Source organism: Pyxicephalus adspersus, chromosome 8 (assembly GCF_032062135.1).
Source record: "Pyxicephalus adspersus chromosome 8, UCB_Pads_2.0, whole genome shotgun sequence".
Classification (NCBI taxonomy): Eukaryota; Metazoa; Chordata; class Amphibia; order Anura; family Pyxicephalidae; genus Pyxicephalus; species Pyxicephalus adspersus.
The window spans coordinates 3,173,137-3,186,437 of NC_092865.1; the positions used below are offsets into that span (position 1 = coordinate 3,173,137).

The following is a 13,301-nucleotide window of genomic DNA, read 5'->3' on the forward strand; positions in this document are numbered from 1 at the left end:
TCTTTCCATGTAAACCAGTGGTCCCCAACATTGATGACATAACAGGGGCCTGTATATGTACAGCTTACACTACTCTGCTCTTCTCAGCAGTCCAGCCTCCTGCTGTCAGCACAGTAACTGAGAATAGCTGAGAGTAGTGTAAGGGAGCTTTAGAGCAGTGTAAGGAGGGCCGCCGGTGCTCTTGCTGCCTAGGCGTCCGCCACCTGTCACTTGCGGCCCCCAACTCACCAGCCACGGACCACCACTGGTCCGCCGCCCAGGGGTTGGGGACCACTGATGTAAATAATCAAGTGGAACACTACCACAAATGTGCAGGGAAGTAGGTAGGATTCCAATTCAGAACATCAGGAGCTGGGTCTAATTTACAGCCCAAAGTAAAGTTGTCATAAATGTGCTCAAGTGTTTATATTTATATGCAACAGGGGATGCAGCAAGCTGTAGTAGGTATATCTACATAACAGGACATTATAAAGAAGTTAAAGTAAAAGTGCCAAACTTTCACCTGGGTATATTTTTCTTTTCCATACCTTTAGGCAGATAAAAATTACATTTAGGGAGAAAACCTCATTACCAGACCCATGTAAAAGTCTCTATGACTTCAACGTGGTAGAGAGAGGCACTGTCCTCTCACCTCAATACAGTTATTGAAAAAAAAAAGTCCTGGTAGAAGATTTGCTCTCCTTACTCTGCACAGTTTACTCTGTGGGGAACTGAAGGACAGGGTGAGCAGGCACTTGATGCCAGTTGTGTAACCAGGAGCCCGTCTGGAGAGGCATCATACCTAGCTCAATTCCATTCCAAAGTGTGCAGTTATCCCTTAACAGACTAAAAGGGAGCCAAGTAGGAGTTTACTTATAGGCTTAAATGCACTTTAGAAAGTTGAGAGTGTAAGTTTTATAAAAAAAAAAAGCAGATCTACCTGAACCATTCACGTTTCCAGAATGTACAGACTCTGGCAGACTGACTTCTGATGATGTTTTGGGTGGAGTGTGGCTTCTGTCACTTAAAGAAACTTCAGGACCAGACTTTCCTCCTTGTTCCACAGCAGAAATCCCTGACATGATGGAGGAAACTTCACTATCAGATACCTCCAGGGCAGTCTGTGCCCATTCCCCAGGATCTTCTTCTGCTGGCTGTTATCAAAGAAAGGAAGTTGTCCTAAATGTGTCACTTTCTTAGATAGGGAATTGTGCTCAATATGCGGCTAAAGGCAAAACCTTTGTAGTAGATAAGGTTTAAAACTGAAGTTTATTCTGATTATATTTTGCTTTCCACAACACCTTCTTGTCAGAAGAACAAGGGGTGAAAGGAAATCGTCCAATGGGGACACAAAGAATGTGAAAGTTAATATTCTAATAGGAAACAAAAGAGGATTACCTCTACTTACTTAAGAATTCTTAGATCTCTGTGTATATATATGAAGTTGTATAAAGAAATAACAATACTTGTTTATTCCTATTGTTTCAATTAATTCCATTTTCTATTGTTTAATGGAGCCAATATTATTCTTTTATCACCTTATCACCAGTACGTCCGTTGCCTTGGAGCTCTTCATCCACGCTCTCTGTGGCTGTGCTGATATCAGGCTCATTCCAGGTTGCACGTCCTTGTACACCTAAATGTTGTGCATTGGTGTGCTCTGCCTGCTGGGCATGATGACGGCTTAAGGAGACATAATAATAGTCGTCTTCTTCCTCATTAAGCTGGTAGCCGGACAGGGAGAGCCTGCGAAATTCCTGGTGGAAATGAGGAAAAAAAGTGTCACACAAAAGAAATGTTGCTGCAAGTCCCTAAACCTTCTACAAAGGTGGCAGAAAAAAGGTGTTGGCAGCTTTATAGAGAAGGTCCTAGTCCCTAGGTCTCTCCAGTGACCTAGTCCTTTTTGTGTTCTTGAGTAACCATCATCACAATGTGGGCATTGTATCTTTCTATATATTTCATTAAGCTGTGGGTCCAGGAGGCTTGTACTGTATGGATAATTCTGTAGGGACCCACGCTTATATTTTTAATTTTTTATATGTTGAAAATTATCTTTGAGAGACGAGGGAGCCATTATTCCTTATCTCAGAACTTACTAGTTGTACTTTAGGGACCGACGGGACTGCAACCTCCATAGGTTTTACTGAAGTGTTTAATACATTCAAGTTAGCTATTTGTACTTTTGTACTGAATCTTCCATTTGTCTCTCACTTCCTATGGTATTTTACCTCCTCTGTTATTGCTCTTTGTACTTTGGGCTTTGTCCCTTTCTTCCTTTAAATTAAGAATGTTATAGAAAAGAAAAAATCCACAAGATGTATTGAGAGCTGGACATCGCTGTCCGTGATTTCAGTTTAATCTATTATTAAAAGCAACTACTGCAACACATGGGCAATAGTTCACTCAACAACTTTACAAATAAATTCTTCATTTGTGAATTCTACCATTTATTATGGTAAAGCTGAACTCCACACAAACAGCTAAATACACATAAGAAATGGATAAGTTAGAAGTTAGTTGCAGTTTCTGTCCATCCAGTCTTGATATTTACACAACCCCTCACACAGCACAGCCAGGTAGATGTGGTCCTCTCTTCATCACCCACTTATTGATATGCACAGCGGAAACAGCACACGTGAGATGATTATCACCTGAATAAATAGTCGGGCTTGTCTGGGGTGAGAATCTGACATGTGTACAGCAGTCACCCAACATCATTTATGGATCCCTCCTGACGACCGACTGAGAATGACGGACTGTACAATGCCATGCTTGTCAATTCATTTTCATGCCCCTAATTAGCTCCCCACCCTGCCTTTTCCTATGATGCTCAGAAATGTTGCATTATGACATATCTTAAGATTTTGTGTCTCATCAATACTAATGCTTCATGTGAAACTAGGAGGCAAACCCTGGGATAGGGTAAGCATAGCAGCAGGAGCTGTTTTTTTCATCCTAAACATCTCTCTAAAAAGTGCAGTTTATACTTTACGTACGGCAGTATTAATCATGAAATCCAAACGTTTTCGAAAGACTTGTAAGGAGTAAATAGCTCTGTCAATGGTTTATTGCTGTATTTGGAGCCGTAGGGGAGATTTCTCTTCCGTCCCTCTGACAGCAGGCAATGCTTACTGCAAAAGTTGGTCTTGGCACCAATACCACTCTGGCACCAGCAACAATACGGCTGGATGTGACCGATCTCTGACCTCAAACCCACTTTTAAAACCAACTTTTACTAGTAAATCTTTTTTTTTCTTTTTATAATAGAGAGCTCATGACTGTGCAGGATTTTATTTATACACAGACGGAGGGAAATGGACCGTATGCTGGAACATAAAGTGGAAAATGAAGATATAAAAAAAACACTTCACTTGAAACAATGACATTCTCCTGCCAAACACGGTCCCAAGATTACACATTTCATTTAAAAACAAATCTCTGATTTTACAGCCCTAAAGAACTCCCCTGAGATCATTAAAGGCTTAGATCGGAGGGCCTAACTCAACCACTGGAACTTCACTTGACATTAGCTGAGAACGAGCCATAAAAGGATAATTGTTTCTAAAAATATCACTGGCTCTCGTAGACCCGCCGTGCAGAGAACTGCAAGCTAAGTCATTCCAAAAACAAGAAACGTCCCATAGGCATGGCTCAGAATTCCAGCCAATGATGCGAGCAGAGCAGGATATACGTGTCCTATTCAACAAATGTATCAAATTTTACTTATTTATTAACTGGACACAATTAAGTATTAAGTACACATATTTCATAATTTTCATTTAAAAAAGCACTCACAACCCATCTTTTCAAACTTGCCTACCCATCTTCTTATGTCTCCTAAACCCTCACTACTTCTCACCATTCCATATGCCCCTACTATTGTGTGCTACTTCCCCACCTCCTAGATTGTAAGCTCTTCAGGGCAGGGTCCTATCGTCCTGTGTCACTGTCTGTATCCGTCTGTCATTAGCAACCCCTATTTAATGTACAGCGCTGTATGATATGTTGGCACTATATAAATCCTGTTTATTAATAAAATCTTTTCCCAATACTTAACGTTTTCACTTCTTTTTCTATCACAATTAAATTTATTTTGTAACAGAAGTCAACTGTTTCAAATAAATAACTAGTAATAATTAGAGAATTCTTAACACCGTACCTCCTTAAACTTCTGAAGAGAATTCTCTGGCCCGAACACAAATTGGAGCTGAACTAATTCGCGGTGACAATGCGGCCGTCCTTCTGACTCGCACACATGGGACAGAACTTTCCGCAAGATAGAACGGCTGATCACACGGCAGTGACGCAAAGCCGATACTAACTCATCTTCAAGGAGCCAGCGAATCTGAAAAACAGCAAAACGACAAAAGTGAACACAGGACAGGAGACCAAAAAATATCATATGGCATGATGGCATGCCACAAATAATATGGATACAAAAGGGGACAATTTATAAATGTGTCATGAGCACATTACTCGCAGTTGCAGAGGATAAAGATGTTTTAAATTACACGTCATGGTAAATCCTTAAAGGATAAGCTCACTGTGGAGATATGTATGCATCTGGGGGGGGGTACTTTGGAAAATCAGGATGGGATGCAATAAGTGAACTTTGCTTTGCTTGAATAATACTTTAAAGCAGATCTTCCAAGGTATGTGTCCTGTTACCTGCTGCCTTCTAATACAAAATACATTAAAAAGTAATTAGTAAAAAATTTCTTTTAAAAAAAGTTTGACTCACCTTGCAAAAAAAAAAAAAAACTGAGCTTTGACTGCCAATGCTTCAGGGACAATGCACTGTGGTATTAATTGGATGGGGGCAGGAACCTTTAAAGCAGCACTTTTGAATCAAATTTAGATTTTATTTCACAATTACATGTTGGCCAAATTGTTTAGGAATAATGACACAGGGGGTCACTTTCAGCCTTACTATTGCTTTGCCCTGCACCATGTCTCTGTGTGATCTGCAGGCCCTCGGGTACAGCTTCCTCTCCAGCAGGGAGAACAGTAAGCAGTGCAGGAGAGATATCCCTAAATCAATGGGGGCAGAAAATGGCAGGCAGAGCTTTGCCCCCTTCCTTTTTTGGTAACCAGATTCCAGGGGATTGGTGGTGGTAGTGGTGTGTGTGTGGCATCCACACACATGCTTGGTGCTCCCATCTTCTATTTAGGAAGGTCCCTTACCTATTAAAAGTTCTTATTTTAAAAAATAGGGGGGGGGGGACCCACAAAGATTTTACTTTCATATAAAAAATGTACACTACATCCTTTACCTGTGAAATACAGGCTGTCACTTTCATCCCAGCCCTTGTCACAAGTCACTCCATTCCTTGTCACTTTAATTCATGGCAATTTTATTCATTCAATCATTTTAATAATGTTAATTGTATCAGCGTTTTTATTTTATTATATTTAAGTCAAGGTATTTTTCCTGTTTTATCTGCAGTAAAAGAAGGTTATATTTGAGTCTACATGATAGTCACCTTGTATGAAGACCGGTCACACTCACCTCACTCATTGTGACTTCTATAGCTTGTCTGTGGTCTGCGGGCAGTCGAGAGAGTGCTGAAAAGCTATAAAAGACAGAAGAATACTTGACTGATATGGACACATAGTAGTGGTTAATCACCAGAACTGCTGTCATCACCTTTGTTCAGCAGGTGTCAATATCCTTACTTCCTTGCTCCTGTAATTGGCCCACTGCTTTACCCAGAGATCAGACAAAATTCACTACAAAGAGCATACGTCTACTTACTGCTCTCGGAGATACAGAAGGAGAATGTTTCTTGTTCAGTGTGTGATTACAGGACAAGCAGAGCATCAGTTTAACAAATTACTTACACAACTGTACTGGAATGCCCCATTTCAGAATCAAGAGGGAGAGAAAAAGATATAAACTCTGCTAATATTCTTGCAATGGAAATAGCTAATTGTAATGGAACTTTGCGCTAAATATCTGAACTGCCAGTATGGACTTATTGACCTGGATGATATAAGCTAGGTAAGTTACAATTGCAGCATGACAGTCAGGCAACTAGGTATTTTGAAAGGAAATTGGGAAGACCAGTCTACCTAATGCACTGAGCTTCAGGAAAACAGCTGAATAAAAATTTAAAATACATATTAGGAAAATAGTTTTTCTCTTTATCTAGTCCTGAAATGTACTCAACTGTATTACGTAGTTCTGCCACAAAAAAACATCCCTGTCTGACAGGTAAGCAGACCCACGTCTTCCCTTCTACCATAAATGGACAATATAAGGAGTAGCAGCAGAATATTCAATCTGCTCTCTTCTCATATAAGCATGTCCTTTGTTAGTTCATGAGGCTCGCAGCAAGTCAAATTCAGGTATTGGAACTGCCTACATTTCAAAATATACCTTTATTGGTGTATTCATAATTAAAATGAATTAAATTGCATATTTTATATTTGCCTGGAGATATGCTTTAATAGCGCTCATAGCAGACAAAGGATCTCAAGGACAATATTTTCAACGCTGGAACAAAAACACCAAAAAAAAAAATAAAACTTCTCTAAATCCCTCCACAGTACTTGTCCAACTTACCTTTCTGATCTAATAGAAAATTACTCCCCTAGCCGCTCTCTTCATTCCACCAATGGCCTACTAATTACATCTTCAGTCATAATCTTGTCACACGCACGGCTCCAAGACTTTTCTAGAGCTGCCCCGACTCTCTGGAATGGTCTTCCTCGTCCCATTCGGCTTGCTCCTACTTTCTGCTCCTTTAAAAGAGCCCTTAAAACCCAACGCTTTAACCTCACCTACCCATCTTCTTCTGTCACCTAAATTCTCACTACTTCCCACTATTCCACATCCCCCTCCTATTGTGTGATACTTCCCCCACCTCTTAAGACTGTAAGCTCATCTGGGCAGGGTCCTCTCCTCCTCCTGTGTCACTGTATCTATCTGTCATTTAAATCCCCTATTTATTGTACAGCGATGCATAGTAGGTTGGCACTATATAAATCCTGTTTATTATCACTATTAATAATAATAATAATAATAGTAATAATAATAAATGAATGCATATTGATATTACTGTACTGGAAGGAACACCTTATGCTGACATTTCAGTCTTCAATGCCACCTCACAAGGCATTAAAAGATTCTGTGATAAAGAAAAAGGGAAATGAAATGTAGCAGCCAATGGTTCACCTCTGCTCCACATTGGATGGGAACCTCTCTAATGCAGGTGGAATCTCTTCATCGGAGCGATATGAGGATGGCTGGGCAGGGGAACGGGGAAAGGAAATGCTGCTCTCAGAGGTATACCTGGGAGGGATAGAGGAGAGGATATGGGAGGGATCAAACACAAAAGCACAATAAGCAGGATAAACAATGCCATTTACTGACACACATGCATGAATGCAAAATAATAGAAAATAAAAACTTCAAACATGCAAGGAAAATGAAACAGAAGAATGCTGCACTCTCATCAGAATATTTTTAAATAAGTTTACAAGGTTGCATACAGGTTAACATCTCTGCTTTAGGCAGAGAATGTGTCACTGAAAGCACCATAGCACTGAATGACCATACGGTTGTTGGTGGCAAGTATGCATTATCTTTAGTGTCTAATATGAGAAGGATGGAAGGTCAGTGAGCAAGCAGCATTGTTTGATACAGGCAGCCAAGGAAACAAAAGGAGAATGTGGGCCAGACTGAACATAGATTATACAGGCCATACACTGGTGGTGCATCAGGTGCATGACCTGGAAAATGATTGCTTTATTCCCGATATTTACAGAACATAAACACTACACACCAATCAAATAGCTGAGTGATGCTCCATTTAGCCCCCACCACTTTGAAAAGGTTAATGTAAACCAGTGGGAGGACCAACAACTGCTATTTGCAACAATTGGCAGAGCTGTGTTATTAGTGTAAATGGCACGGAGCACTCTCATGTTTGAATGGTATATGGATCACTCATAGATCAATATTGCCCAATAAATAATACATTTTTGCTAAATTCTGTGTTTTCATCTAATGTTTGAGGTTTCTTAAAAAAAAACATCAGCTTATCAGGTAAGTCATGTTTATCATCATCACAGGGGATATGCTTTTCTAAATGGTGGTTTTCATTTTTCTTTGACATCAGCTTTAAAGTGTATACAAACCCTAAATGGCCAATAACACACTTTTCTGTCAAAGTGACAACTCTTCTCCTCCATAAATACAGCACAGGAAGCGTTGTCACCCTTGGACAGGAAGTATGCTCGGCAGGATCACCATGTAAAAAAATGGAACACTAATGCAGTCACTACATTAATGGCTGCATTAAGTGAACTATTAAGATGTTACCTAGAAATTCAGCATATGTAGTAAATGAAATATAGCTTTGTGTAACACAACTCATACCGAGTATGCTGCGAGTCCTCATTTACCCCATCAATCTCCAGTGGTAACGTCAGCACATATATGTCCAGCATTACCCTCAAATCTCCCAGCGAAATGCTCTGCACAGTCTCACTGTTCTCAAGGCAACCAATAACTTCACCTGAAAAAAGAATGTTAGAAGGTGAAACACTTTGATCTGTAACTGCAGAAAATGTTTTATTAGTCCTGGTTTATTATTTAATAAAAACTATAATGATCTGGGATCAATATTATTTTTTCAAGTCTATGGAGCATATTTTTTAAAGCAATTTATGGAACAATTAACAAACATTTACAAGTGGTTAATCATGGCCCGCAATTGCAAAGCACATAAAAGAGGAAGTTTCAACTGAAGTACTTGGTAAAATGTTAATTTTACTGCTTTAAAAAATGTGCCCCTAAAAGTACCTTTGCTACAACTATCTTCCCAGCGTGTCTGATGAAGGGGTGCATCATGTGGTAAGAATTCAAGATTACAATTTTTTAAATATTTTTTAATCTTGAATCTATCCCAACTATTCAAATGATTTAGTCAGCACTCATCAATTCTCTACATAGACAATTATAACCACAACTGTGATTGTTAATATATATTGAACCTGTAATAATTGATTATAATTATAATACAGTTACTACTAATATATCTTGACATATTTTTCCCTCACTTAATTTGGACATTCAGCTTTAGCCTCAGCATATTAGCGAAACGCTTGGGCCCAGAGACGAATGATCTTTCCTAATATACTTGATGTACTGTAACCCCTCTATAGGTAATAATGAAACATAACTGTATTTTAGCAGTTTAATGTATAGCATTGAGTCCAAAATCCAGAAGCAGTGGGGTACAGACTATGTTTTGTGATAAACGTATTTTTTTGTAATAACTTACCTTTGGTACTAAAGGAGTAAGTACTAATTAGAATTTTTTGACAACAAAAAACTCTGCCTTTTTCTAGTCTCTTCCTTTCTATTTATACTTTCAAAAATCAGAAATGATCATAGCGGTTCTATCATCCTCAAAATGCTTAATTGCAAGGGTAATATGTAACACACTGAGCTGTACGCAGTCTGCCTTAAATGAACTCCACTGTTTTTGGGGAAAAAAAACACAATCCTCTCTAGGTGATCAATGACCTGTTCTGATGAAATAGATACTTTTCTTAAAATGTACATTGCAAAATGAATTCTGAATAGGAAGGTCCGATGTAATATAATCAGTCTCAGTACTCTAACTAGGAAAGCTGAAGTGTCTGCATCACTTTAGAAGTGATTAACCCTCAGAAAATTTCTCATTAAAACTGAAATACCTATTGCAGAGAATATTTAAACTTTTACTTGCATCCTAGGCAGATACTAGGGAGCCAGTTACTCAATCAAGATGATTATATGTCTAGGGGCTTACTGGAGAACAACTCCAGGTAGCCATATTGTTTTTTTTTTTGCAGGTTTTGGAAGAATAAAGTACAATTAAGAGAGACATTTTTTATAAATTATAAATTGAGAGACATTTTTATTAATTATAAAATTACTTTGTGTGGCAATTCTATATGACGTATATGCTATTTTTTTTATAAAAGTTATATTCCCTATTTTTTAACTAACTTACCAAGACAGGTGGGTAAAGTTAGTACTGGCATAGAGCCATGCTGATGCTTGTGGGTGACCGAGCAGATGAGATGAACAAACAGAGGTGGCATTTCATGTTCTGGCAAGTCTTGCCCATTCAGAGAGTCTCCCCCTAACACACTGAAGGAGTCATCATCCTGATTTACGGTCTCCGACCCTGACAACGATTCAGCATTATCTGAATGCTCCCGATACTCCACCTCCAGGTCTGGGTCACTCTCCGTAACAATGCCACCGGCTGATGTGTTACCTGTGATTTAAAAGAAAAAATTAAGAGAAAAATTAAGAGAGAAAAACTTGGGTTTCAATAAAGGTTGGAGTAATTAGGACCCATATCTAACCTTCCTCTGTGGCCTGCTCTGCTTCGGAAATATCCATATCTTCACTTGGCTTCCTATCTCCTGTGTCTTGGGTTGCATCCTCCTGTAAGAAAGTTTACACACAACACATGTAGTGAGAAATATACTAAAACTAAAAGAAAATTTTAACATATGCACGGGACCTTTGCACTGTACCACATCCCAAAATTTACCTACCACATATAAAAAATGAGAAAACATGACTTTTCAGGTACAGAAGTTTCTTACACAACAATGATTATATAAAACCAGTTAAATTTTATTCCATCATCAAAAAAACAATATCCACAATAATCGTAGTATTTATACATTCCAGAATTTTTCTGACTACTCAACACATTTTGTTTAGGCTTCTTCAGAAGAGTGAGATTACAAATATGGAACTATTCCAAGAAAATGCTCACTGATGTTTAAGATACAATTATTTGCTGAGCAATTCAAAACACATAAACCAATTTGGCATCACAGACAGGTCCTCTCTACAAGAGTTACATTTTCATGATGATCCATGGATAGATCCACAGCTGTTCTGACCCAAGATCTTGCAAGATTAATGCGGTTGTTTTTGTCCAGGAGGACTTGTGGGTGGGAGGCTTTGTTTCTCTGATCAGGCCAAATATGAACTGTCAAACTATTGCTTATTTCCCAGAGTTGCCCCTAGTCTTAGGATACCTCACCATCAGGAGATGAAAGATAGAAAACTTCTAATACAGAGCTTGCCAGGCTAAGCTCTGTACTGTTACTCGAAGATACATGTGCATTGACCCAAAGGCTGACTGTTCAGGCCATAGTCAAATGCTCCCCCTCTACAGAGCAGGGATGCGGTAAAGGAGCCCTGATTTGTGAGTATATCTGACATGGTGGAAGGGAGCCTGGGAAGACCCGACAACCCCTGAACATTAATCTTTTTATTGGATTACCCAAGCTAATAAAATATGTTCATGTTTGTTGGTTTTAAGTCTCCAACGTCAAAAATGGAAATATCAAAATCAGTTCTCTTTTTATCTTGAATTTACTCATAAAACATAATGGAAAGTCCACCAAAAAATTTATAGAGGTCACGGTGAATGAGCCAAATTTTTATGGGTATGCAAACTCTGCTTGCAGTAAGTCAAATGCATGTCAGAGACAGATCAATTGACAGTTTAAATGAACCTTTGGGAAGATACAGAATCTATTGAAAGTGTTGGCAAAGGCACAAGCCCAAAGTCAAAACAGTTTCCTAAGGATCTTTATTTTTAACATTTAAAAATTTCATTAGGTGTAATAGCTCACATTTTTAGAACAAGGAGACTAGTTTTATTATTATTATTAGTTATTATTGCTTAATATTATTTTGAAAAGGTTTGACTCCGAGTCAAATCAATAGAAATACACATCTATGGGTTCTAGATTTTTTTATACAAGAATTTAAAACATTTGAAAATCTGCAAAGTAGGAGAAAAAAATTAGCACAAAACCTGTTCTGGACACCCACCTCTCTCCTCTGGGAGGATGGACAGTAGAAGAAATAGTGAGGGTTTGAAGGCACTGTTTTGAAGTGGAGACTCCCGATGGCTAGAAATTTATCCTACATATAAAAATAAAAAGACCGTTACATTGTCAGTTTTAGATTAACAAGCTGGCTGTAAAGGGAGAGAAGGGAACCACTGAACTGTTATATTTACAGAATGCAGAATAGCAGCTAACCTGAATGACTCGGTGAAGGTCCGGAGACACCTCGCACGGATGTCCAGATTCCAGGACAGACAGCTGAAATTCTGGACATGGATGGATGCTAGGTTCTGGCGTGGAGACCACATGGAGGTCCTGCTCAATGCACTCTTCTGTATCCACACTAACAACAGAAGATACAAAGAGGAATGACAATTCAGTTAAAATGGTTCTGACTACTGACCCAGTAATTTGTTTCTGATCCAAAGGCCTTCTAAATTATGCATGGAAATATTGTATTTCTACCTGCAAGTTACAATTCACAAAACTACTGTGATTGCCACAATGCATTCACTTGGTAAGAAGACCTTGTCCCCTTAATATCTGCAGCCCGTCATTTATTGCACTTGAAAGATGTCCCAATCCCTGTTTGTAAAAATGCTGTTAACTGTGTGGTGCTACCAACTTGTCTTTTAAATGGCCCCAAAAGCCAAAGATCCATCTGGTAACTGATGTTTCCCCAGTTTCTAGAATAATATTATTAATATTATTATTATTAATAATAATAATAATAATAATAATATACAGTATTTATATAGTGCCAACATATTACACAGCGCTGTACATAAAACAGGGGTTGCAAATGACAGACAGACACAGGCAGTGACACAGGAGGAGGAGAGGACCCCGCCCCGAAATAGGGGCAGAGCAAGGAGCAGAAAGTAGTAGCAAGCCGAATAGGATGAGGAAGACCATTCCAGAGAGTTGGGGCTCTAGAAAAGTCTTGGAGCTGTGCATGTGATGAGGTTATGAGAAAGGAAGTCATTAGTATGTTATTGGAGGAGCACAGAAAATACATTATGGACCTCACAATGTGTTTATTGGTTATTAGGAATTTGCAGAGCTAATGCATTATCAGACAAATCCATGTGAAAAAGATGGCCATAAGCTTATGACACAACAGTCTTCTAACCAAAATCGAGACCATTTGTCCTACTGTGCACCAATTATTACAGTATTTAAATCCCTTAATCAGTTATCTAGAGAATGCAAGCACTGCTACCTCACAATTTTCTTGTTTTTCTTCTGCATGTTTACAGAGTATTATTCTGAAGAATAAATTTGGGCAAATGTCATGTTGTAAACAATGAAAAACATTTAAATAAATTTCACTTTTTAATAGCAGGGCAGGAGACCTGACATTTCCTTGTTGCATTTCAATCTTGTCTCAGCCCCAGCCTGTGATTGGACAGTGAAGGAATCACAGCAGAATGAAGAGATTG

The 13,301-nt window shown here is 38.7% G+C and overlaps 1 protein-coding gene across 1 annotated transcript in view; it reads right to left on the reverse strand.

Moving 5' to 3' along the window:
- The window catches only part of SZT2 (SZT2 subunit of KICSTOR complex), a 117,140-nt gene that overhangs the window by 48,177 nt on the left and 55,662 nt on the right, over window positions 1–13,301 (reverse strand). The window contains exons 30-39 of the mRNA XM_072420651.1: window positions 12,055–12,202; window positions 11,843–11,935; window positions 10,348–10,429; window positions 9,987–10,256; window positions 8,363–8,501; window positions 7,157–7,273; window positions 5,489–5,552; window positions 4,139–4,324; window positions 1,518–1,736; window positions 920–1,133 (exon numbers count right to left, since the gene is read on the reverse strand). Coding sequence (XP_072276752.1) covers window positions 920–1,133; window positions 1,518–1,736; window positions 4,139–4,324; window positions 5,489–5,552; window positions 7,157–7,273; window positions 8,363–8,501; window positions 9,987–10,256; window positions 10,348–10,429; window positions 11,843–11,935; window positions 12,055–12,202 — 1,532 coding nt within the window. The remainder of the gene's footprint in view (window positions 1–919; window positions 1,134–1,517; window positions 1,737–4,138; window positions 4,325–5,488; window positions 5,553–7,156; window positions 7,274–8,362; window positions 8,502–9,986; window positions 10,257–10,347; window positions 10,430–11,842; window positions 11,936–12,054; window positions 12,203–13,301) is intronic.